The 27,955-nt window shown below is 45.8% G+C and overlaps 1 protein-coding gene across 2 annotated transcripts in view; it reads right to left on the bottom strand.

Annotated features, from left to right (window-relative positions):
- ASXL2 (ASXL transcriptional regulator 2) overlaps positions 1–27,127 on the bottom strand; it is a 399,260-nt gene extending 372,133 nt beyond the window's left edge. For both annotated transcript variants that reach the window (XM_029596278.1, XM_029596277.1), the window contains exon 1: positions 26,835–27,127. In XM_029596278.1, coding sequence (XP_029452138.1) covers positions 26,835–26,891 — 57 coding nt within the window. In that variant the 5' untranslated portion in view covers positions 26,892–27,127. The remainder of the gene's footprint in view (positions 1–26,834) is intronic.
- Between the last annotated feature and the right edge of the window lie 828 nt (positions 27,128–27,955).

The following is a 27,955-nucleotide window of genomic DNA, read 5'->3' as shown; positions in this document are numbered from 1 at the left end:
CACAGCTGGATCCAAGGGGTACAGGCCTTCCAATGTCCAACTCCCTTTAAAATTTGCCTCTGGGGCGTCCCATTCAAGATCAATCAATTTCTGAATGGCGTCCAACACAGGGAAAAAAACAAGAGGCTTTACGCAAGGAAACTAAAATAGGATTCTTCTTCGGCTCCGACATGACATCTGTACCAGGAACACCCAACTATTTCAAAGTCTGGGAAATCAGGGCCGGCAATTCATCTCTATGAAAGAACCACAACATGATTCAATACGGTTCCAAGCCTGGAGGAATTTCCCAATCTTCCAGGGAATCAGGATCTGCCTCATCATAAGTTCCATCCGGGTTCCTGCCGGGAATACCCACAGGGAGCCGAGGCGAGCACCAGTACTTTAGCATAGGACTGGAAGAGGGAGGAGCCACTGGCTGAGGGTCCAACCTGCCAGGATTGGGTGAAGTGAAGGACTGCACTTGAAGGAAAGCTTGTAAGCCTTGAAAAAATTCCACCCAAGAAAAAGCAGCTGGATCCAGACCAAGCCCAGAAGGAACTGGAGCAGGGACCACAGAACTAACTGCCCTCTCCTGTGGAGGAGCCATTCAAGGGAGAATCATGGCCTGGTGTCCCTGCAGCCAAAATCGTAACCAATCCATCATCAGAATGGGAGGAGCCATTCTTAGCAAAATCCGAGGAAGACAACTCTCCCTGAGCATCCAAACAGTGCTGACACATGTTGGAAGACAGGTCAGGCTGAGAAGTCCTAATATGACAGGCAATACAAAGAGAAAGGCGCTTGGGCTTCTTGTTCACCGGCACCATCGCAGCTGTAAACGTGTGTCTGAATGGCTCACGCTCAAAAATTTATGCACACAAAAACTAAACGCCAGAGAAGTAAGTGCGGCAAGGCACACACACAACTTGTGCGCCAAGCCAAAGCGTTTGAAACAGTTAAAAATTTGTGCATGCAAACTGCGCGCCCAAAACCAAGCACATAACATATGCGCAAAGCCGAAGCACTGCACACACTGATGGCCTGTAGAGGGCAGCAAAACACGTATGGGAGCAAGTGAAAATGTTACCGCGGCCTACCACATAGCATGCAAGCAAAAAGCCTAACTGCAGGGCCTTGCCCACCGGAGCTGCTCAACCCACCAGACTGCCCAGTTCCACAACCCCAACGTGAGCGGGAACAAATGTTGGGACAACATGCCAAGCACGGAGACCGGAGGAAGCTCTAAAACCCCTCTGTCTCTGTTTCCTCTTTTTTTTTTTTTCGTTTTGAAACCTTACCTGAGCTCAGCGCTTACTGGCTGAGTACAGAGATGGTCTCCGGCCACAAGGGGGAAAGGGTATCTGCTGTCAACACCGCGCTCGGCCATCTGCACCTGTTGCCTTTCAGCTGAATGAGCAACTAAGTCACACCAGGAAACCCAGCTACTGGACCAAGGCACATCTTTGAGGGACCACGGAAATCACCTCATGTATTCTCAACTGGGGGAGGAACCTTTTGGTATCACGCAGGAGAGTGGGGTTTTCTTTTCCTTAATTCAAATTTCTCCATCCAAAAAAACTGAAGTAATCCCCAGAGGAGATGCACATCCATTACCTGCTGAAGACGGAGAATACTGGCAGGCTGGGTCACTGCAGGAGTATATATATTGTGATATCAGCTTGCTCCATCTCCATCTGCTGGCAGGGGAGCATAACCCACTGGTCCTGAGTCCATCTGTCTACACACTAGGAAACAGTAGTTCTGGCCATTTGTGATGGACATGATATGGCCACAACTACAATATTTGAAGCCAGATGGTTATCTTTGAGCCATGAAGAGCACTGAAAAGTGCTGTTTGGGGTTTGCATAAGGGACGTTGTATTTATTTATTTTTTTGAAGAGAGGTACCATGACAGAGATTCCACCATCTGTGCTCTGCATGGATGAAAAAGAACTGTGGAGCTCTCTGGAACCGCCGTGCATGCCCAATACAGCAAAAGCTCTAAAGCTTTGAAAGATAGCTCCACCTAGTGCCACTCGATGACATTACCTATGAAGCGTGGCTAATTTAGCCTGCTTATCGATGGAAAAAGATGCCACTATGGTTTTCTACAGAAGTAGCTGAAAAGGTAAGGGAGAAATGGTTAGCATTCATAAATTACAAGAGATCACAGAAAGAGAAAGAAAGGCTATATCTAGAAAAGCTAAGAGAAGCTGGGAAAGTAGTCAGGTATGCAGAAATTCAAATGGAAGAAAAAAATAGTATATATGATAAAATGGGGGACAAGACATTTTATAGATATGTTATTGTTACATTTGGCTGCAGCAGGATCCTGCGAGCTGACTCCCTCACCTCTGACAGGGCCAGATCCGCCCCACGGTCAGCACACAGCTTCTTGTTCTGAACACTGCCCAGCATGGCCGAGATGCCATCAGTCGCCATTCCCACCACCATCCCTTAGGTGCACACTCATATGCCAAATAGGCTCCGCAGCAGAATACGCTAAGCGGCGCCCTCCAATAAGGTCAGGCTGACAGGCCAACTTAAGAAAAGGCCTCACAGTACTACCTCACCTCAGTAACAGGTCTCCTGCCTCCACAGTGCATGTTGCATTTAAGTTCTTGGTTCCTGTGTTTCTGATTCTTCATGCTGCCTAACATTTCCATCCTTGCCTCATGCAACCTTCCTTGTCCAGCCTTGCCTTGTATTGCCTGTCTTGTTCAGTGTCTTCCATGTGTCCTCATCCACCCTTGGCCTGATGTTTGGATCTGACCTCTTGCCTGGACCTAACTACGTTTGCCTGCTGCCTAGACCTGACCACCTTTGTCTGCTACCTGCCCCGACCTTGGCCTATCTCTGACTCAATTAGCCTGCTGCTTGCCCTGACCCCAGTGTGCCTTTGGACTCTTGCTCTAGCCATCACCCTAAGGACCCGCCTGCCAGGCACCAGAACCCAAGGGCTCAACCTGCGGGGGAGGCGACTTTTATAGGTGAAGCTCCAGTCTGTCCCACTACAAGGCTAGCTGCCAAGATAGGCCTCATAGGTTCGCCTACGAGGCTGCATCAACTATGCTGCAGCACAATGGGCTCACACCCACGCCACCCTTCTCAGTTAGTGATAGAAGGAAGTACAAAATCAGCATCACGAGACTCAGAGGTGAAGGGGCGACATATGTAGAGGCTGAGGAGGAAAAAGCAAAAATGCTTAACAAATATTTCTGTTTGGTGTTCACTGTGGAAGGACCAGGAACAAGGGAAGGACCACATAAAACAAACACAAATAAGATTGGAAGTGAGGTAAACCTCAAATCAATTTTCAGGAATATGTATTTGTGAGGAGCTAACTAAACTTAAACAGATAAAGCAATAGGGCCAGATAGGATACATCAGAGGGTCCTAAGCAAATTTAGAAGTTCTGGAAGTTTCATTGGTTGACCTTTTCAATGCTTCCTTAGAGTTGGGAGTAGTTCCAGAAGGCTGGAGACAGGCAGATGTAGTTCCTATTCATAAAAAGTATGAAAGTATGGAGGAGGCTGGCTCTGTGGTGAGCAGATGAATAGACTCGTTGCTAAAAGAGAGGATAATGTAGTTTCTGGAATCCAATGGATTATAAGATCCAAGGCAGCACGATTTTGTCAGAAGTAGATCGTCAGATAAATCTGATCAATTTCTTTGGGGGGGATATGATAGAAGTGTTTAAAATCCCCCCCAATTTCTTTGGGGGGGATATGATAGAGGTGTTTAAAATCATGAGAGGTCTAGAACAGGTAGATGTGAATCAGTTATTTACTCTTTCGGATAGTAGAAAGACTAGGGGGCACTCCATGAAGTTAGCATGGGGCACATTTAAAACTAATCGGAGAAAGTTCTTTTTTACTCAATGCACAATTAAACTCTGGAATTTGTTGCCAGAGGATGTGGTTAGTGCAGTTAGTATAGCTGTGTTTAAAAAAGGATTGGATAAGTTCTTGGAGGAGAAGTCCATTACCTGCTATTAAGTTCACTTAAGGGTAGATTTTAAAAAATTGCGCGATCACGTACTTTTGTTTGCGCACCAGGCGCAAACAAAAGTACGCTGGATTTTATAAGATACGCGCGTAGCCGCACCTATCTTGTAAAATCCGGGGTTGGTGCGTGCAAGGGGGTGCACATTTGTGCAACCTGTGCGCGCCGAGCCCAGCGCGCGCTGCCTGTTCCCTCCGCCCTCCCCCCACCTTCCCCTCCCTAACCCACCCCCCCGGCCCTATCTACACCCCCCCCTTACCTTTATTCCACAATTTACGCCTGCGAAAAGCAGACGTAAATCTGCGCGCGTCGGCCGGCTGCCCCGCTCCATGTTCCGGTCCCGGGGGCTGGTCCAGAAGCCCCCGGTACGCCCCCGGGCCAAAACCACGCCCGCATCGCCGCCCCCAAACGCCGTGTCACGCCCCTGAAACACCGCGTCATTCGGCCATGCCCCCGACACGCCCCCTCTCGCCCCTTTTAAAAAACCCCGGGACTTACATGCGTCACGGGGCTCTGCGCGCGCCGGCGGCCTATGCAGGGCGGCCTATGCAGGGCCTATGCAGGGCGGCCTATGCAGGGCATTTAAAATCCGCCCCTTAGAGAATAGCCACTGCCATTAGCAATGGTAACATGGAATAGACTTAGTTTTTGGGTACTTGCCAGGTTCTTTTGGCGCCGGAACCCTCGCTGAACGACCTCCTGCAGTCGATCTCCTGCCGGCGCCATTTTCCGTACGAAAACGATTCGCGGCGGGAAATCGCTCCCTGACCCCCGCTGGACCTCCAGGAACTTTTGGCCAGCTTGTGGGGGGCCTCCTGACCCCCACGAGACTTGCCAAAAGTCCAGCGGGGGTCCGGAAGGCCCTCCTGCCGTCCAATCGTGTTCGTCTATGGCCGCCGCCATTTTTCGGCGCCATTTTGGAAAATGGTGCCGGCTGAAGACAACAAGATTCAGGAGCAGGAGCCCGTTCCGGACCGCTGCCGTTCCGGACCGCCGCTGGACCCGCAGGTTATTTAAGTCATTTGGGGGGGGGTTCGGGAGGGTGGGGGATTTAATTTAAAGGGTCGGGGGTGGGTTTTAGGGGGTTTTAATGTGCCGGTTTTGCGATTTTTAGATTTTTAGATTTTTCACGATTTTTCACGATATTTTACCCCCCCAAACGGCAACAATACGATTCCCTCCCCCTCCCAGCCGAAATCGATCGTTAAGACGATCGAGGACACGATTCACATCCCTAGTGGAATCATGAAACAGCCTCCCAGTGGAGGTGGTGGAGACAAAAACAGTATCTGAATTCAAGAAAACATGGGATAAACACAGGGGATCTCTGAGGGAGTGAAGAGAATTGTAAAACTAAATTAGTTGGGCAAATGGGCAGGCTAGATAGGTCATACAATCTTTTTTGCCATCACATTTCTATATTTCTAATCTCTCAAGTTTCTTAATGGCATACAATGACTAAAATAAAAACCCACCACTTGCACATAAATTTAAAAGAAAACATGTAAACATCTTGTATGAGAGATGCTGGAGATATCCTTTAAAGGCAAAAGAGAATTATAACTGCCTAGAGAGAAGATATCCAAATACTGTATGTCAAGACATTAACTGGCAAACAATTATTAGCTAATAACACCAAATATGCCATTATTACCATCAATGGTCACATAATATACAGGCTGATACAGTAAAGTGCGCACGTTAGCCCGTGTTTGGACGCGCATTTTTCGACGCGTGTTTCACGCGCTATTTTTACCCCTTATACAGTAAAGGGTAATAGCGCGTCGAAAATGCGCGGCCAACCCCCCCAAAACTAATAGCGCCCGCAATATACAAATGCATGTTGAGGGGCCTATTAGTTATTCCCGCGCGATTCAGAAAGTAAAATGTGCAGCCAAGCCGCACATTGTACTCTCAGAAATTAACGCCTGCCAAAGGCGTTAATTTCGGCTGGCACCGATATTAAGTCGGAGGCCCCAAAAATTTAAAAAAAATTAAAAAAAAATGTTTTTAATCTGCTCGCGGCCCGCGGGTTGGAAGACGGACGCTCAATTTAGCCAGCGTCCGTTTTCCGAACCCGTAGCTTTCAGCAGGTTCGAGAACCGACGCCGGTAAAAATGAGCATCGGCTGTCAAACCCGCTGACAGCCGCCGCTTCTGTCAAAAAGGAGGCGCTAGGGAGGCTCATAACCAAAACAAAATTTCCATGTGGTTTTTCACCAAGACTCTTTTTAAAGTCATTTATTATTTTCAACATCAGGAATGTTTCATCCTTTTTACATATATTTAACCTTTTATTATTGGAGAGCATTACATATCTGCAATGCTCTCCAAATGAAACAAGATCAGAACTCAAGGATCATAAGTCAGTTAATAGATTATTTATTAAGATAATCATGATAAGAAAAAATTAATAATTAGTATAGTATCTCTAAGACAAAGTTGACATTATTTCATAAGTCTGTCAACCACTAATGATACTCGAGAACATGGCATCTAATCATTTCCTTCAATGGGCATAAGCAATAATCCAGATCCTCTACTATTCTGAGGTTATACATCAGCCAAGCTAGTGCAATCTCAGTATATGACCTAGCCATCTAATTAATTTCTTTAGTGCTGTAACGGTTGCTCCACAATAATATTTTCAATAGTTATCTTTTGTGCCACAAAGCAGGTTAGTTCAGTTACTATGGTATGGAAAGATGAGAGATATCTTTTCCAATAAGAACATAAAAACATGCCATACTGGCTCAGACCAAGGATCCATCAAGCCCAGCATCCTGTTTCCAACAGTGGCCAATCCAGGCCACAAGAACCTGGCAAGTACCCAAAATCTGTCTATTCCATGCTACTTTTGCTAGAAATAGCAGTGGCTATTTTCTAAGTCAACTTCATTAATAGCAGGTAATGGACTTCTCCTCCAAGAACTTATCAAATCCTTTTTTAAACACAGCTACACTGACTGCACTAACCACATCCTCTAGCAACAAATTCCGGAGTTTAATTGTGCGTTGAGTGAAAAAGAACTTTCTCCGATTAGTTTTAAGTGTGCCACATGCTAACTTCATGGAGTGCCCCCTAGTCTTTCTATTATCCGAAAGAGTAAATAACTGATTCACATTAACCCATTCTAGACCTCTCATGATTTTAAACACCTCTATCATATCCCCCCTCAGTCGTCTCTTCTCTAAGCTGAAAAGTCCTAATCTCTTTAGTCTTTCCTCATACAGGAGCTGTTCCATTCCCTTTATCATTTTGGTCGCCCTTCTCTGTAACTTCTCCATCGCAACTATATCTTTTTTGAGATGCGGCGACCAGAATTGTACACAGTATTTTCACGTAGATAAGCAGCTGAATTAGCCATAGTGTCTGGGTACGTCTTCTGTTCCACTAGGTGGCGGAGCTCTCTAAGTATAGTAAAGACTTTCAGCCGGGTGCTCCCTCTTATATCCTCTCTGATTCACCTCAGGCACCTCAGTCATTTTTTTACGCGCGGTAGTTGGCACATGGAGCTCTGCTTACCTGTGAGAAAAATGTCTGTGTAGTAAAAAAAAAAAAAAGGAAAGAAACCAGTGAAAATCAGCAGCACTTCTTGAATTTAACAACAGATAGAAGAATGCCATGTCCTGTTTTCAAATTTTGCTCTTGTGGCAAAATTATGTCTGCCACTGATGGCTACAAATCCTGTTACTTGTGACTGGGACACTCCCAGGACCAAGTTAATTGTGCGGACTGCGGACACAGGTCACCAATTCTATATTACTCAGTACCTGTTTGACAATTTACAGGCACTTAAGACGAATCTACAACAGAGTTTTCCGGATATACGGGTAGATTTTATAAATTTGCGCGAGCGCGTACTTTTGTTCGCACACCAGGCGCGAACAAAAGTACGCTGGATTTTATAAGATATGCGCGGCTACGCGCATATCTTATAAAATCCGGGGTTGGCGCTCGCAAGGGGGTGCACATTTGTGCAACTTGCGCGCGCCGAGCCCAGCACGCGCTGCCTGTTTCCTCCAAGGCCGCTCCGATTTCGGAGCGGCCTCGGAGGGAACTTTCTTTCCACCCCCCCACACCTTAGCCTCCCTTCCCCTACCTAACCCACCCCCCCGGCCCTATCTAAACCCCCCCTACCTTTGTGGCCATCACCCGACCCGGGGGCTGGTCCGGAGTCCTCAACCACGCCCCAGGCTGGTGCCACGCCCACGGTCCCGCCCCGAACCACCCCCTGACACGCCCCCTCCTCGCCCCTTTTACGAAGCCCCGGGACTTACGCGCAGCCCGGGGCTGTGTGCGCGCCAGCGGCCTATGCAAAATAGGCACGATGGCGCGCGAGTGCCCTGCGCGCGTAAATCCAGCCGGATTTACGCTCGCAGGGCTTTTAAAATCCGGCCCATAGCTTTGCTTCCTCAATATCACAGCATGGAGGAAGGCTTAAGGCACTTACTAAGGACCATTTATGAAGGCTTTGATATCTCATCAAGAGGTTCAGCAAATGCTCTGGCTGCACGACGTCTCACATGGCTTCATTCTAGCGCCATACGAGACAATGTCCATGACAAATTAGCAAATTTGCCGTGTCATCCAGACAATCTTTTCAGAGATAAATTTACTGAAACGGTATCTAAGATTAAAGAGCAGAAGACTGCTGCCTCTCCTTAACTTCACCACATCTGCCATCTACTTCGAGACGGCAATATACTACCCCAGGTTCATACAGAAGACCACCCTTTAAGTCACACAAACCGTTTTCATATTACAAACCTCAGCCTTACCAACCTTCGAGGCAACAACCATACCAGCCTCCAGCGCCTCACCAAAGAACAAGGGTCCCTCACCCGCCTAGACAACAAGTGGACCCTCAGCCCGCCAAAAGTCAAACCGGTTTTTAAGAATGATGCCGCCACCGTCCCATCACCTCCCGGTAGGAGGCAGTTTGTCAAGCTTTCTTCCCGCCTGGAATCATATCACATCAGATCAGTGGGTGTTATCAATCATAGCCCACGGTTACAATCTTCATTTCTCATCCCTCCCAACCCTTCCACATTGGGTTCTGCAAAAACAATTAACATCTCACAAAGAATCTCTACTGAAGGAAATTCAGAATCTTCTACAGAACAACTGCATTCAGAGGTTATCTTACCAACAATCCCGTCTGGGATTCTACTCCCAATACTTCCTAATTCCCAAGAAATCAGGGGGACTGCGTCCGATATTGAGTCTCCATTCCCTGAACAAACATCTGTACAAGGAGAAATTCAAAATGACTTCTCTCAAATACATCCTTCCCTTTCTTCAACCAAAGGATTGGATGTGCTCCCTGGATTTGAAGGATGCATATTGCTCACATTCCAATGCACCCCAGTTCCTGGTGTTACCTATGTTTTCAGGTGGACAATCAACATTACCAATACAAGGATCTTCCATTCGGCCTCTCCTCTGCCCCCAGAGTCTTCACCAAGTGTTTAGCAGTGGCGGTGGCGCACCTTCGTCGTCAAGGGGTGCAAATATTTTCTTATCTGGACGATTTGATCCTGGTAGCCTCCAATTAAGCTCTGCTGTGGGCCAATCTCCTACGAACTATTTCTTGCATGGACAATCTAGGCCTTATCATAAACTACGAAAAGACAAATATGCAGCCCACTCAAACTTTAAATTCATAGGAGCAGTCTGTTGCATCCGTCGGTCTCAGACAGCTTCGACCTTTGTGCCTTACCTTTCTCTCTGCTCTCCCCACTAGCCTTGGGAAGATGGCTACCACCGCGTCTACATACTGCTCTCTCCGGCATCCCCGGAACGGCATGGCAAAGCCTCACGCTATGTTTCTCCTAAGGGCCTCCTAGGGTGCGCGCGTGCACGCCACCCACGTCTTTATCCACGTCATTTCGGGAACTCGGGGGCGTCCCCCTCAAGTGACGTCACGTCATCCGGGTATTTAGCCTGTCCTTATTTGCTAGCTAATCGAGTTAGCAAGGATCGTAAATGGATGGAAAGCCTCCAGTCTGAGCTACTCTGCTGCTTCCTTGCTGCTGCTGGAAGCTCTCTCTGCCCTTTGGGGTATTTCGAGGCCCCTTTGCTTTCTTTCAGGTGCCTATCTGGGATCAGGTACTCGCTCCTCGAGGGCCTGGCTCGGTGCCTGTATTCAACTACTTCTGCCTGCTGGGATCTTCACCTATACAGCTACCAATTTAGTGAGTAATCTAACATTCTCAGTCTGTCTCATCTACAGCTCTGCTGCACCGGGAACCTGCATCCGGATCTCCCTATACTATCTCTATGAGACGGGTCCCCTCTGCCGAGAGTCCCTGAACTGCTACCTCTGGATCACCTCACTACTGCCACCTCTGGTGGTATACCTCAGCTGTATAATAAAAGACGAATCTCTGTGTTTGCGTGTCTCGAGTCTAGCCTAGTACTGTGGTTCCTCACGGGGTTCCTCCCCATGGGCGTGGTCATCTCCACAGTACCCAAGAATCCACTCAAACACCTCAAAACTACAACACAGTCATCAATACAATTCACGACAAGGCTTTCCTTCCCCATCCGAGAGCAGTGGCTCTCTCTACTCTGGCTACAGATCTCCTTCAAACTTCGATAACATTGGCTTGCCATATTCTAACCCTTCTCGGCCACATGGCAGCTTCCATATATGTAGTCCCTCATACACAACTCCACAGGTGTCGCCTGCAATGGGTTTGAAAAACCAATGGAATCAATTTTCCAACCAATGTCTACATCCATTATCATGACAAACAGTATGAAAACAGACCTTCAGTGGTGGATTTCTCCATTAACACTGCAAACAGGGGTGCCATTGAGACCAATACGACATCATCTAATACTAACCACAGATGCCTCCCCCAAGGTTTGTGGAGCTCATCTCGATCACTTGACAACACAGGGTCTATGGTCGATATTCGAGAGGACTCAGCACATCAACCTACTAGAGTTAAAAGCGGTCAGAAACGCCCTTCGAGCTTTCAAAGAATCCCTTCGAGGGAAGATAGTAATGATTCACATGGACAACCAAGTCACGATGTTTTACATAAACAAGGAAGGAGGGTCTGGTTCTTGGAACCTCTGCAAGGAAACAGTTCAATTGCTGGAGTGGGCTCATCAACGAACAATATTGTTACAAGCGCATCCTCCAGCTGCTGTTACGAACCGAGGGCTTGGGGGCCCTCAGATTCTGTTACGAGCGCGAGGAGCACGGTCGCCTCTAAAGCAGGTATGGTGAGCCCTTGGGCCACAGCGAGACTCAGGGAGAAGCCCCAAGCCACACCGTGGGAGGTGAGCTGGTGCGAGCATGGAGAACCAGGCAAGGCATAGCTGAAGCAAGGAACAGAGAACAAGGTCTGACCCTCAGCCGGACCTGCACGCCCAAGACAACCAACAATGCAATGTTGATTGATGAACGGTCCTCCGACTGTTCCAAGCCCTTTTGGACCTGCCGCTGGGTAACGGCATTGGATGGCAGGCTGGACAGAGGACGAGGGCAGACAGAGTCCTTAAAACACAGAAGACATCACAGATGAGGGCTGAAGCGAAGACATCACGGACAAGACAGGAACTTGGGCGGAAGAACATTGGCACTGTCTCTCAGGGTGCCCTACTCAGCCCACCTTCACGGGCGGACCCAATGAGCTGGTCACGGACCACCCTGTCCCACTGCACGCCCTACACAGCCTGAGGAGGCTGGTCACAGACCACTCTGAGAACGGGACGAGCGCAGGGAAGATAAGGTGCTGCAAAAGCAGTCTGAAGCGGGTTACTGCACTCCTGGCAGTCTGAAGTGGGTTACTGCACTCCTGGCAGTCTGAAGCAGGTTGAAACATCAGGAACTGGATCAGGAACAAATATCTAGGAACATCTTGAACTAACATCAAGGAAACAGGCAGAGACACAGGACAGGGAGCCATCAAGACAAGAGAAGACCACGGAGGACCTGGATCGATGAAGAAGCACAGACGACTGTGAGACTCAATCTGAAGGCAAACAGGAACTGAAGTGAAGGTCCTTTTATACTGCTGTATGCAGGCAACTCCCTGGGAGGAGTACACATGGACCGCCCCTCACTGGCCCTATAACTGAGGAGGAGTGCTGCGGGCCAGCCCCTAGGGAGAAGGGCGTGGCCCGAACCAGGAAGTCCAAGCAGAGCCAAGCAAGCCTCAGGCAGGCCCCAAGAACATCGAGACCTCCCAGGCCCTGGAGCAAATCCTGATAGTTCGCAGGCGAGGCCCTGGCTTCGGAGCGGCCTAGCCTGCGAAAAGGTGGATGCCTCCTGTGGCTCAGCACAGGAGGGATCGTAACAAATATCTCTTCAAACAACTTATCTGCCCGGAATTCAAAACTCCAGGGCAGACAAACTCAGCAGGATATTTCATCCTTACGAATGGCAATTGGACAAGAAAGTAGCCCAACGCCTATTCATGATTTGGGGTCATCCCTCAATTGACCTTTTTGCAACAGAACACAACACACAGCTGGAAAACTTCTGTTCAATTTACCTGAGCTCACAAAGAATCGCATCGGATGCCTTTCTCATCAGTTGGTCTCACAGCCTACTGTATGCATTCCCCCCGATACCTCTCATCTCCCGCACCAAACAGAGATTCATCGAAGACGAAGCCGATCTAATCTTAATAGTGCCAGCTTAGCCAAGACAACTAGTTTGTTTATCAATATGCAAACCCATTCCCCTGGGAAACAACCCTCAGCTGCTAACCCAGGACAACTGGTATCTCCTACATCCTCTTCATTTCTCCCTACATCTTACAGCCTGGAGGTTGAACGGATCGCATACCAACACCTAGATATTTCTTCTGCTCTTCAAGAGATCTTAGTATCCTTGAGAAAACCTTCAACTCGACTAAGTTACAAAAGAAAGTGGTCTCGCTATGCTTCTTGGTGTTCGACAACAGAAACAGATCCGTTCACTTGCCCACCTGAACAGCTTCTTTCATACCTTCATTTACTCTATAATGAAGGCCTGGCGACTTCCTCACTCCGAGTTCATATAAGCGCTATTGCAGCTTACCATGCTTATCTTAATGGAGAACCCATTTCGTGTCATACTTTAGTCTCCAGATTCATGAAGGGAGTGTTACGTCTACGCCAGGGGTCAGGAACCTTTTTGGCTGAGAGAGCCATAAACGCCACATATTTTAAAATGTAATTCCATGAGAGCCATACAATATGTTTAAAACTAAATACAAGTAAATGTGTGCATTTTATGTAAGATCACACTTTTAAAGTACAATAAGTCTCTGAAAATATTACACCAGGCCTTAAGACACCAATACATCTCCTATTAGGAAAACGGACCAAGTCAGGCTGCTATAGAGTCCTACACAGAAACTACACGCCAGCAGAAAACCTCACCTGAATCACGTGCTGTCCCTCACCTAACATAGAATAAAGAGACCAAAACGCATAACAAGAAGCATGCAGACAAAAACTGAATTGGAAACTGCAACAAGCCAGAGTCTCTGTATGCAGTGTAACAAAGGAAAAAAGAAACATCACACATCCTTATAAAACAAATCAAGAAATATAAAATCATCAGCAGTAAAACTGTACTAACAAAAAGAACATATTTCGAAACAGCTGATGAGTGGAATATCCAATAATTAAAAACTCATATAAAACATTTCCAGATACCAACAAAATATTTCAAAATAGCAGACACAAAGATCCAGTAATGAAAAATAATAAGGATACAAAAATTTTTTTGCTCTGCATACCTGGGAACGTTTGATATCCAGGTGTCCTGAGATTGTTCTGAATTAGCAGGAGGTGGGGTGGTTTGCTTGGAACTTTCTCCTCTCAGTCACATACCAGCGCGCTCTCTCACACTGGCTCTCAATGACACACCTATACACACATGCTCTCAGTCACTCACATATACAAATGTTTTTTCTCTCTCACTTATATAGGCTCTTAATTACACATTTACACACATGCTGTCTATCTTTTCACGCTTACACACACACAGGCTTTCAATCACATAAATACATGCTGTCTTTTTCTCTCACACACAGACTCTCATTCACATGCTTACAAACATGTCCTCTCTTTCTCTCATTTACACACAGGCTCTCAATCACATACTCACATGCTCCCTCACCTAAATCAGCTCTCAATCACACACAGACACACATGGTCTCTCTCTCTCATTTAAACACAGGCTCTCAATCACATACTCACATGCTCCCTCACCTAAATCAGCTCTCAATCACACAGACACACATGGTCTCTCTCTCTCATTTAAACACAGGCTCTCAATCACATACTCACATGCTCCATCACCTAAACCAGCTGTCAATCACACACAGACACACATGCTCTCTCTTACTTATACACACAGGCTCTTAATCATACATACACATGATCTCTCTCACACACAAAGGATCTCAATCATACACACATACTCTTTCAAACAAACAGGTTTTCAATTACAAACTTACACATACAGGTTCCCAATGGTAAACTTACATTCATGCTCTCTCTCTCACAGGCAGGATCTCAATCACAGACATACTCTCTTTCACATATACAGGCTCTCAATCATTCACATACATGCAATCTCTCACTCACACACACAGGATCTCAAACACACATGCTTGCTCGCTCATTCACTCTCTCTCTCTCTCCCCCTTCCCCCCCCCCCCCCCCCGGGAACTCGCGGCAGCAGCAGCCACCTCCCAACGCTAACCTCCTTCATTTTCAGCCCTCGCGGAGGCGAAGGCGGAGTCCCATCGGCCGCGGTTGAAGATTTTCATTTTCCTCCGAGCCGCGCTGCAGTCTTCTTCCCGCGCAGGCACCCGATGCTCTCCACTTCCTCTTCCGGGCCGCGGGAAGAAGAGAGCACCGGCGTGCACCGGCGTGCACCGGCGTGCTCTCTTCTTCCCGCGGCCCGGAAGAGGAAGTGGAGAGCATCGGGTGCCTGCGCGGGAAGACCCGCGCAGGCACCCGATGACTCCAGCGCTGGCACCCGGCTGACACCCGATGACTCCCGCGCAGGCACCCGGATGACTCCAGTCGGCATGCTCTCTTCTCCTCCCCCCCGCGGCCCGGAAGAGGAAGTGGAGAGCATCGGGTGCCTGCGCGGGAAGAAGAGATGTGGTCTCTTCTTCCCGCGCAGGCACCCGATGCTCTCCACTTCCTCTTCCGGGCCGCGGGGGGGGGGGGGGAGGAGAAGAGAGCACGCCGGTGCCGCTGACTCCAGCTGTCCTGCCGCGTTCCGCCCGGGCTGACAGCATTTTAAGCCCGGGCGGCGGAGGACCGGGGAGCAGCTGGGTCAGCGGGGAACCGCGAAGTATGGCGACACGTGTCTGCGAGCCAGATGCAGCCCTCAAAAGAGCCATATCTGGCTCGCGAGCCATGGGTTCCCGACCCCTGGTCTACGCCCTCCATTACAAAAACCACTAGTACCATGGGACATTAACGTGGTCATCGAACAACTAATGCTTCCCCCCCTTTGAACCATTAGACACTTGTCACCTTAGATACCTTTCATGGAAAGTACTTTTCCTAGTTGCGTTAACTTCAGCAAGAAGAGTAAGTGAACTGCAGGCGCTAGTCCACTATCCGCCTTATCTGCAATGTCACCATGACAAGGTGACTCTTCGCACTCACCCTAAATTCCTACCAAAGGTTATTTCCAGTTTCCACATTAACTAGACTATAACCTTACCAACTTTTCATCCGAAACCTCATGCAAATGACAATGATAGAAAACTCCACATTTTGGACTGTAAACGTGCACTAGCCTACTACAAATAGCGCACTACTTCACCTAACAGACCTTCGCAACTCTTTCTGTCTTTCAACCCGAACGCGCAAGGACGTCCAGTGACTAAACGAACGATTTCCACATGGATTTCGAACTGTATCCCATTTTGCTATCAGCAACGTTCGCAAACTCTTTCTTCCAGTCCAAAAGCGCACCAAGTTTATGCGCTGGCAGCCTCAATGGCCCATCTCCATGAAGTTCCCATCATAGATATTTGCAAAGCTGCAACATGGTCATTGCTGCACACTTTCACATCCCATTACTGTTTGGACAAACAAACTGTGAATGATGCACTAATGGGTAGGACTATCCTACAGAAGAGCACATGTTCCTCGCATATAACAGCCTTCATAGGAACTGTCCTCCTCAAACTCTGTATTGAGCTAATTACAAATTACACTAAACAACAGCTCAATACCTCAGCTGGGGACTCCCAGACAGCATAGCTAATTCAGCTGCTTATCTACGTGAAAAGAGCAAGTTTGCTTACCGTAAACAGTGTTTTCCATAGATAGCAGATGAATTAGCCATGCTGACCCACCCGCCTCCCCCAAACAGTTTCAGCAACACCTGCACTTGCTTTAATACTGACTGAGGAGCCTGAGGTGAATCAGAGAGGATATAAGAGGGAGCACCCGGCTGAAAGTCTTTACTATACTTAGAGAGCTCCGCCACCTAGTGGCACGGAAGACGTACCCAGACAGCATGGCTAATTCATTTATTTTATTTATTTATTTAACACTTTTTTATACCGATATTAGTAGCTACATCATATCGGTTTACAGCAGAACTGAAGTTAGAAATTACATTGAACAGGTACAGGGAGGGGATTAAATAGGAACAGAGATATAGCATGGAACTGGAAAACAAGAGCAACGGGCTGCTTGCAATCACAATAAAAGAAGAACATTGTAACATAACTTATACCATCTGCTATCTACGGATTACACCGTTTACGGTAAGCAAACTTGCTCTTCAAGATGCGGTCTCACCATGAAGCGATACAGAGGCATTATGACATTTTCCATTTTATTCACCATTCCCTTTCCAATAATTCCCAACATTCTGTTTTCTTTTTTAACTGCCGCAGCACACTGAACCGATGATTTCAATGTGTTATCCAATATGACACCTAGATCTCTTTCTTGGGTGGTAGTTCCTAATATGGAGGTTCCAAGAACCTGACCTTCCTTCTTTGTTTATGTAAAACATTGTGACTTGGTTGTCTGTGTGAATCATTACCGTCTTCCCTTGCAGAGATTCTTCAAAGGCTCGAAGGGCATTTCGTACTGCTCAAAGTTCCAGAAGGTTTATGTGTTGATTGCATTCCGTCATGGACCTTAATCCCTGAGTTTGAAGGTAGTCCAGGTGAGCTCCCCAGCCTTTGGGAGAGGCATCTATGGTGAGTATTATCTGATATCGAGGGGGTCATAGAGGTGATCCCATCGTTAGTGTTGATGGGAGTAGCCACCATTGTAGGTCTCTTTTCATACTGACCGTTATTATGATGGGGAGTCGACAGTGGATGAAGGAACTGAGTCCATTGATGTTTGATGCCCCATTGTAAGCGACACATGTGTAGACGTGTGTGTGGGACTACATAGATAGATGCTGCAATGTGTCCCAGAATGGTCAAGATTTGACAAGTTGGAACAGTCGTGATGTGCAGAAGGACTGAAGACAGCGTGCAGAGAACTAGTGCTCGCAGGTGCAGCAGAAAGGCCTTGTCTTGAATGGTGTCTATATAGGCTCCAATGAACTGTAAGGTTTGTGCTGGATGTAGATTTGACTTTTTGTAGTTGATAAGAAGACCCAGATTGTCGAGGCAAGAAATGGTGTGAAGTAGATTGGTTCAAAGGAGAGACTAGTTGGATGCTACTAGAAGCCAGTCGTCCAGGTAAGGAAATATTTGCATCCCCCTGACGACGGAGGTGTGCCACTGCTACTGCTAGACATTTGGTAAATGCTCTGAGGGCAGAGGAGAGGCCAAATGGAAGTACTTTGTACTGGAAGTGTTTGTTGTCAATTTGGAAGCAGAGGTAACAACAAGAATTGGGATGTATTGGTATGTGGGCATATGCATCCTTCAAGTCCAGTGAATACATCCAATCGTTGGGTTAAAGAAAAGGAAGAATGGACTTGAGAGAAGTCATCTTGAATTTCTCCTTGTGGACGTATTTGTTGAGCGCACGTAGGTCCAGGATTGGACGTAGGACTCCTGACTTCTTGGGAATAAGGAAGTATTGTGAATAGAAATCGAGACGAGGTTTTGAAAGAGATAGTTCCTGAATGCACTTTTGTTGGAGGAGCATCTTGATTTCCCGAAGGAGAGGGCCTCTGTGTGCTGTTTGGTGTTTCAGGGGAACTAAATGTGGTAGGGTCGTGGAGGATGTAAAGTGGAGAGCGTAATCTTCCTTTATTATCGTTAGGATCCACTGATCAGACGTGATATCGGAGCAGGCTGGGAGGAATCTGGATAGCCTGCCTCCTACTACTGATGTCTGAGCCAGTGGCGGAATTAGCTCTAAAAACCCTGCTGGGTCTTTGAGGGCTGGGAATCTGCTGGTGGACGGGTCTGTCGAGGGGCTCTTGTTTTTCTGCTGCAGACCTTGTGACTGGTAAAGGTGCTGTCTGTCCGGTTGGTAAGGTGGAGGTCTATAACAGGTGTATGGCTTGTAGGTCCTATGATAGTTAGGCTTCCTGTAAGACGAGTATTGTTGCCTAGATGACATAGGCAGATGGGGAGACATTAGAGATAACACTGCTGTCTTTTGCTCTTTGAGCTTGGTGACTGTTTCAGTGAACTTGTCACCAAATAGGTTATCAGGTCGGCATGGCAGATTGGCTAGCTTGTCATGGACGTCGTCCCTGATAGCGTTTGACCTGAGCCATGCCAGTCTTCTGGCTGCTATCGAATTCGCCGAAATCTTGGAAGAAATCTCAAACCCCTCATAGATGGAGCACAGAAGGTGTCTGAGACCTTCTTCCATATTATGGTATTCTATGGGTAGGCTGGAGTCTGAGGATCCTTGTATCAGATGAGGTTTCAGAGCTTGCAGGTTTTCAAAGAGGTATTGTACAATCAAAAACTGATGGGTTTGAATCTTCGCATTAAGCATGCTGGATTGGTATGATCTCTTTGCAAAATCATCGAGGGAATTTGCATCTCGAGATGGTGGAGTGTTCGAGTGCAGCCTAGATTTTTTCACTTTTTGCATCGCAGATTCTGCTACTACAGATTGATGCGGTAGCTGAACGGAGGAGTAAAAGGGGTAATCCCTCATGCGATACTTGAGGTCTGTTTTTCTTGACATTGGTGGAGTAGAGAGAGGGGTGTCCCATGCTTTCAGAACCTGGTGTTGAGGAAGTGCTATGGGTTCACTGGGAGTGTCAAAAATCGTTAAGATCCCCAACATTTCCGGACGGGGGTCTTGGAGTTTCCTCATCTCTACGTTGAGCAGTAGACCTACTTTTTCTAAGAACTGGGAATAAGTAAGGTCTTCTGGCGGAGAGGCAGGTTCGGGCGGGACCTCAGCTGGGTCTGATGGGTAACCCGTGGATGAGTCTTCTGAGGAAGATGAGTCTAAAAAATCTTCCATAGGCGCCGAAGGTCTCTGTGGCTGGACTTTTGGTGATGGTCCAGGGATAGAGGGGTCCTCCAGAACCTGTGGCGTCTCCGATGGAACAGGCGGTGGGAGCGGATGCCTCTGTTCTACCGACTGAAGAAATTGTGATAATATACTTGTTATCTGGGAAATAGCTTGTGAAGCTAATCCTGAAGTAGAAGGTGTGGAAGGTAAGGCTTCTACATGCGGTGGGACAGCTGGAGCTGAAGTTGTACTCAGGCTTCTAGGCTGTACTATAATTGGTGAGGTGAGACAACCTTATGAGGGTGTAGGCCAGCAGCAGTACGGCATAAAGACAGTGGTGATGGTTCTGAAAGTTGCTCCAAAGAAGATGATCGGCTGCCTGAGAATCGTGGCGGAGAGACATCCTGATCAGAGTCAACCACTAGGAGTGTGATGGCTCCCTGGGTCTTTTATGGCCTGTTGTGTGCTTTTTTGGCTTCGGTTGCGTCGGGCCCTGAAAGACTGCATCGATGTGCGTCGAATGCGTCGATGGTGCGTCAGCTTGATGTAGTTGAGACGCCATCTTTTCAGTGCGTCAGTGCGCTGATGCACCGTTGTTCCTGAGGTGCATCGATGCACCGGAGGTGTGTCGATGCTTCGAACACAATCCGGATTGATGTTGTTCAGTGTGTCGGTGAGCCGATGACATAAACGCGGCAAGCGGCCGCAATGTTTCTTACACATCTCCTGCACCGATTCTTGGCGGGGCATCAGCGGTGGGTTCCACAGAAGAGGCCCTTCGATGAGAGGGGGACTTCTTATGTTTTGGGCCCGGGGAAGATCTTGTTGAGGCCTCTGAAGGGGCATAAGAGCCCGATGGTGCTGCTTTTAGTTGTTGAATTCTGGCAGCACGCTGGCGCTGCGCTCTTGGGGACATATGGCCGCAGTCCCCACAGCTTGCCTGGTCATGATCAGGGCTTAGGCAGAGGTAACAAGCCTTGTGCCCATCAGTTACCGACATTATTTTTCCACAGGCACAGAATTTAAATCCTGGTCAAGGCATGATGTTATTAAAGCCTTTTCCTGTGATTTTGAAGGTTTTGGGTTTTTTTACCTCACAAACTTGAAAAAGTCTGAGAAGACAGAGCTCCGCATGCGATCAGTCGCGCGGAAAAAAACGGACTGAGGAGCCGGGAAGATACAGAAGGGAGCACCTAGCTGACTTTACTAATCTTAGAAAGCTCCGCCACCTAGTGGCATGGAAGACGTACACAGACAGCATGGCTAATTCAGCTGATTATCTATGTGAAAATAAAATCTTTTTAAAATATATCCAAAGCAGGAAGCCTGTGAGGGAGTTGGTTGGACCATTAGATGATCAAGGAGTTAAAGGAGCACGAAGAGAAGATGACACCATCATAGAAAGACTAAATTAATTCTTTGCTTCAGTGTTTATGGATGATGATGTTAGGAGATATCTGTTCTGGGGACAGTTTTCAAGGTTGACGATTCAGAGGAACTGAACCCAAATCATGGTGAACCTGGAAGATGTAGTAGGCCAGCTTGACAAACTGAACAGTAGCAAATCACCTGGACCAAATGGTATATATCCCAGAGTTCTGAAAGAACTCATAAATGAAATTTCAGAGCTATTACAAGTAATTTATAACCTATCATTAAAGTCATTCATTGTACCTGAAGACTGGAAGGCGGCCAAAGTAACACCGATATTTAAAAAGGGCTCCAGAGATGATCTGGGAAACTATAGACTGGTTAGTGCCAGGAAACATCGTGGAAACTATTATAAAGAATAAAATCACACAACATATAGATAGACAAGATTTAATGGGTCAGAGCCCAGCAATGATTTACCCAAGCAAAGCCTTACCTCACAGATCTGCTACATTTTTTTGAAGGGGTGAATAAGCATGTGGATGAAGGTGAACCAGCAGTTGCAATGTGTTTGAATTTTCAGAAGGCATTTGACACAGTCCCTCAAGAGAACATAAGAACATGCCATAATGAGTCAGACCAAGGGTCCATCAAGCCCAGCATCCTGTTTCCAACAGTGGCCAATCCAGGCCATAAAGACCTGGCAAGTACCCAAAAACTAAGTCTATCCATGTTACCGTTGCTAGTAATAGCGGTGGTTATTATCTAAGTCAACTTAATTAATAGCAGGTAATGGACTGCTCCTCCAAGAACTTATCCAATCCTTTTTTAAAACACAGCTATACTAACTGCACTAACCACATCTTCTGGAAACAAATTCCAGAGTTTAATTGTACGTTGAGAGAAAAAGAACTTTCTCCGATTAGTTTTAAATATGCCACATGCTAACTTCATGGAGTGCCCCCTAGTCTTTCTATTATCCGAAAGAGTAAAAAATCGATTCACATCTACCCATTCTAGACCTCTCATGATTTTAAACACCTCTATCATATCCCCCCTCAGCCGTCTCTTCTCCAAGCTGAAAAGTCCTAACCTCTTTAGTCTTTCCTCATAGGGGAGCTTTTCCATTCCCTTTATCATTTTGGTCGCCCTTCTCTGTACCTTCTCCATCGCAATTATATCTTTTTTGAGATGTGGCGACCAGAACTGTAAACAGTATTCAAGGTGCGGTCTCAGCATGGAGTGATACAGAGGCATTATGACATTTTCCGTTTTATTCACCATTCCCTTTCTAAAAATTCCCAACATTCTGTTTGCTTTTTTGACTGCCGCAGCACACTGAACTGACGATTTCAATGTGTTATCCACTATGACGCCTAGATCTCTTTCTTGGGTAGTAGCACCTAATATGGTACCTAACATTGTGTAACTATAGCATGGGTTATTTTTCCCTATATGCATCACCTTGCACTTGTCCACATTAAATTTCATCTGCCATTTTGATGCCCAATTTTCCAGCCTCACAAAGTCTTCCTGCAATTTATCATAATATGCTTGTGATTTAACTACTCTGAACAATTTTGTATCATCTGCAAATTTAATTACCTCACTTGTCGTATTTCTTTCCAGATCATTTATAAATATATTGAAAAGTAAGGGTCCCAATACAGATCCCTGAGGCACTCCACTGCCCACACCCTCCCACTGAGAAAATTGTCCATTTAATCCTACTCTGTTTCCTGTCTTTTAGCCAGTTTGTAATCCACGAAAGGACATCGCCACCTATCCCATGACTTTTTATTTTTCCAAGAAGCCTCTCATGAGGAACTTTGTCAAATGCTTTCTGAAAATCCAAGTACACTACATCTACAGGTTCACCTTTATCCACATGTTTATTAACGCCTTCAAAAAAGTGAAGCAGATTTGTGAGGCAAGACTTGCCTTGGGTAAAGCCATGCTGACTTTGTTCCATTAAACCATGTCTTTCTATATGTTCTGTGATTTTGATGTTTAGAATACTTTCCACTATTTTTCCTGGCACTGAAGTCAGGCTTTCCCGGATCGCCCGTGGAGCCCTTTTTAAATATGGGAGTTACATTAGCTATCCTCCAGTCTTCAGGTACAATGGATGATTTTAATGATAGGTTACAAATTTTTATTAATAGGTCTGAAATTTCATTTTTTAGTTCCTTCAGAACTCTGGGGTATATACCATCCGGTCCAGGTGATTTAATACTCTTCAGTTTGTCAATCAGGTCTACCACATCTTCTAGGTTCACCGTGATTTGGTTCAGTCCATCTGAATCATTACCCATGAAAACCTTCTCCAGTACGGGTACATCTCCAACATCCTCTTCAGCAAACACCGAAGCAAAGAAATCATTTAATCTTTCCGCGATGGCCTTATCTTCTCTAAGTGCCCCTTTAACCCCTCGATCATCTAACAGTCCAACTGACTCCCTCACAGGCTTTCTGCTTCGGATATATTTAAAAACGTTTTTACTGTGAGTTTTTGCCTCTACGGCAAACTTCTTTTCAAATTCTCTCTTAGCCTGTCTTATCGATGTCTTACATTTAACTTGCCAATGTTTATGCATTATTCTATTTTCTTCTGTTGGATCCTTCTTCCAATTTTTGAATGAAGATCTTTTGGCTAAAATATCTTCTTTCACCTCCCCGTTAACCATGCCAGTAATCGTTTTGCCTTCTTTCCACCTTTCTTAATGTGTGGAATACATCTGGATTGTTCTTCTAGGATGGTTTTTTTTTTTAACAATGACCACGCCTCTTGCACACTTTTTACTTTTGTAGCTGCTCCTTTCAGTTTTTTTCTATTTTTCTCATTTTATCAAAGTTTCCCTTTTGAAAGTTTAGCACGAGAGCCGTGGTTTTGCTTACTGTCCCCCTTCCAGTCATTAAATCAAATTTGATCATATTATGATCACTATTGCCAAGCGGCCCCACCACCGTTACCTCTCTCACCAAATCCTGTTCTCCCCTGAGAATTAGATCTAAAATTGCTCCCTCTCTCGTCGGTTCCTGAACCAATTGCTCCATAAAGCTATCATTTATTCCATCTAGGAACTTTATTTCTCTAGCGTGTCCCGATGATACATTTACCCAGTCAATATTGGGGTAATTGAAGTCTCCCATTATTACTGCACTACCAATTTGGTTAGCTTCCCTAATTTCTCTTAGCATTTCACTGTCAGTCTCACTATCTTGACCAGGTGGACAGCAGTATACTCCTATCACTATAGTATTCCCCGACACACAAGGGATTTCTACGCATAAAGATTCAATTGTGCATTTAGTCTCCTGCAGGATGTTTATCCTGTTGGACTCTATGCCATCCCTAAAAAGGCATGGAATAGGAGATGTTCTTTTATGGATTGCAAACTAATTAAAAGATAGGAAACAAACAATAGGATTAAATGGTCTGTTTTCACAGTGGAAAAAGGTAAACAGTGGAGTGCCTCAGGGATTTGTACTTGGACCAGTAGTTTTTAATATATTTATAAATGATTTAGAAGGAGATATGATGAATGTGGTAATCAAATTTGCAGGTAACATTGAGTAGTTAAATCACAAACTGATTGTGATAAACTGCAGGAAGACTTTGCAAGACTGTAAGATTGGGCATCCAAGTTTATTTATTTAACGTTTTTTTATATATCGATACTCGTTAAGAAAACATCACATCGGTTTCCATACAACGTGAAATTAGCCAACGGGGCTTTAAAGTATAACTGATAATAGAACTGGGGGGAGGGGGAGCGAAGGTGGGGGGAGGGTAAACAGGTGCTTTGCTAAATAGCAGATGAAATATAATGTGGACAAGTGCAAGATGATGCATATAGGGAAAAATAATCCATGCTGGAGCTACACGATCCTAAGTTTCATTTTAGTAGTTACCACTCAGGAAAAAGATTGGCGCATCATAGCTGATATTACATTGAAATCAATCATCGGCTCAATGTGCTGTGGTGGTCAAAAAAGCAAACAGAATGTTAGTAATTATTAGGAAGGGAATGGCAAATAAAACAGAGGAAGACATAATGCCTCCGTATTGTATCTTGAATACTGTGTGCAATTCTGGTTGCTGCATCTCAAAAAAGATATAGTTACACTGGTGAAAGTACAGAGAAGGGTGACCAAAATGATAAAGGGCATGGAATGGCTCCCTTGTGAGGAACGACAAACAAGGTTAGGGCTGTTCAGCTTGGAGAAGAAATGGCTGAGGGGGGATATGATAGTGGTCTTCAAAATAATGAAAGGACTTGAACCAGTAAATGTGAAACAGTTACTCTTTCAGATAAAACAAGTATTAGGGGTCATTCCATGACGTTAGCAAGTAACAGATTTAAAACAAATCATCCAAAATTCTTTTTCACTCAGTGCACAATTAAGCTCTTTAAATTCATTGCCAGAGGATGTGGTTAAGGCAGCTAGTGTAGCTGGGTTTAAAAAAGGTTTGTATAAGTTCCTGGAGGAGATGTCCATAAACTGCTATTAATCAATAGGGAATAGCCACTGTTTGTTGCCAGCATTAGTATCAGGATCTATTTAATGTTTGGGTACTTGCCAGGTACTTGTGACTTGGATTGGCCACTGTTGGAAACAGGATACTGGGCTTGATGAACCCTTGGTCTGACCCATTATGACATATTTTATGTTCTTATGTAACCTTAAGGAGGTAGAGAACAAGATGGAAAGAAACTTAAGAAAGAACATGGAAATGAAAATAAAGGAGATGGGAGATACAGAGGTAATTGAAGCAGAGAAGGGGAGACAGAAGAAGAGAGAAATGAGAAGGGGCAAGAGGAGAAGAATCTGGAAGGAGCAGAAGGGAGAGGAGACTTAGGGGTTGGAAGAGCAAAGGAGAAAATAAGTGTCAAAGAGGGAAAGAAACAGAGAATAATGTATCACACTATCTGCACCCCCTGCCACTTTTTTTTAAATCCTAGTTTTGCCATGTGTCATGTATGAAATTTATTTATTTAAAATCTTTTAATATACGATACTCAAGACAAATATCTTATCGTACCGGTTTATAGCAAAACAAGGGATAACCAGCGATATAGGAGAAAGTTACATAAAACAGGGTAATGAATTCAGGACAACTAAGAGAGGTAGAATTAGCTTAACATAGCGCTACTAAAGAGTAAATAACAAGCAACCTATAATAGCAACTAGTTGAATTTAAGTTAAATTTCTTTATTCATATATGGCCAGATTGAGAAATAGGACAACTGTGTGCCTGGTTCTTACTTAAATAGAGCATAAAAGACAATTTCTTTAAAAAAACAAAAAAACAACACAGGACTGTTCTGTATAAAGCAGGACACCTGGATAGCCTATAGAAAATCCAGAACTGGAAATAATGCACGCAAGTCACAAAGAAAAAACAATTGCTTATAGTAGGAATGACCCCTACTGAACCACAAATAGCACCTTTTAAAAGTGAATGTGAATCAGCGATGTTAAAAATGGGTGCAAAATATTAAAGAAATGCGAGATCTGCCTCATTTGTTCCCTCATCACTAGCATTAAAATATTTCAAATGTTATAGAGAGCTTACTTAACTTTTACCATTTCAACAACTTCTACAGATTTTTTTAAACATAACTACAAATGCAAAATAAAGCTCTAGCACCCCTTGGTGTTCTTTTAAATCCCCTTCAGAGTCTCTCAGTGAAGCACATGTTGCCAAAGTAATACAACTCACACAGACCGCATAGAACCAAGGCTATATTCGCAACTTTTACTTCTTAACAGAACAGGTTCTACTTCTAACCAAATCGCAAACCTGCCCAACAAGGAAAGAGAAGCGCATCTCAATCTCTTACTAGAATGCACAAATCTAAAGAAGAGATCTCTCTAAAAGGAGAAAGTGGACAGTACTAATAAGTTTTCAAGTGAAATAAGTGAAACTTTTCTGCTCCGCAAAGCCTTTTCTGGCAGCAATGACAGCGCGAAGCGGGAACTGGTCCCTGCTGGGACCCGTACTACCCCCAGCGGTGACAGCGTGAGATCGCGAGCCAAGGCGTAACTGACGCTTCAACGGCCGCCGCGCGCTCACTTACCGTCTTGGCCGCCTCTGCCCAGGTCCTGCCCTTCTTTCTCCGCTGTTTGTCCCTCATGTCGGAGCCTAGAAGGCGGTGGGTGACGCGGCGGCGGTGGCAGGCGGGCGAGGCAGACTCCCGCGCCCTCCCTCCTCTTCACGTAGCGCTTTCCTAGCTCACTGACAAGTGCCAGGCGCAGCGCGCGGTGCTGATCGGGCTCTCTCTCTCTATAGGCCGGCCCGGAGCAGGGCAGCGTCACGAGCTGGCGTCTCCGCAACTGTCGCTGTTCTCCCAGCAGCAGCTCCTCCTGCCATATTGGCCTCTTACTGTACAAGGCAAAGCCAGGGTCATGTGATGCGATCCCGTGCTGACGTCATCTACTGTACCAGCCGCACGCCGGCTGTCAACAGGAGAGGCGGGGCGGGGAACCCAGCTCCCCCAAGAGGCAGTGAGGTCAACGTTCTGGCGTGCTTGTTTGTGGGACTGACAGGCCGCTTCTTGGGTGGGGAATTAGCAGAAGCAATAACAGTCCTTCAAATTCGGGGAACTTTATTGACATGACAATTTGCACATATGTTGCCAAAGTAATACAACTTAACATTCAGGTCGATTCCAGTTGGACATGTGTTTTCCACGTGCTATTATTAGCCCTTATACAGTAAGGGGTAATAGCGCATGGAAAACACGTGTACAAACCCCCCGAAACAAATAGCGCCCTCAACATGCAAATGCCTATTAGTTAGTCCCGCGTGATACAGAAAGTAAAATGTGCGGCCAAGCCGCACATTTTACTCTAAGAAATTAACGCCTGCCCAAAGGAAGGAGTTAATTTCGGCCAACACCAGGAAAGTTTACAGAAAAGCAGAAAAAAAAGCTTTTCTGTACACCCTCTGACTTAGTATTCCACACATTAAGAACGGTGGAAAGAAGGCAAAACAATTACTGTCACAGTTAAAAGATGAGGTGAAAGAGGCTATTTTAGCCAAACACACATCCTTCAAAAATTGGAAGAAGGTTCCATCTGAAGAAAATAGGATAAAACATAAGCATTGTCAAGTTAAGTGTAAAACATTGTTAAGACACGCGAAGAGAGAATTTGAAATGAAGTTGGCCATAGAGGAAAAAACTCATAATAAAAACGT

This window comes from Rhinatrema bivittatum, chromosome 3 (assembly GCF_901001135.1).
Source record: "Rhinatrema bivittatum chromosome 3, aRhiBiv1.1, whole genome shotgun sequence".
NCBI classification, from domain to species: domain Eukaryota; kingdom Metazoa; phylum Chordata; class Amphibia; order Gymnophiona; family Rhinatrematidae; genus Rhinatrema; species Rhinatrema bivittatum.
The sequence above is the reverse complement of the archived record's forward strand: the minus strand, read 5'-3'. Positions and strand labels throughout refer to the sequence as shown.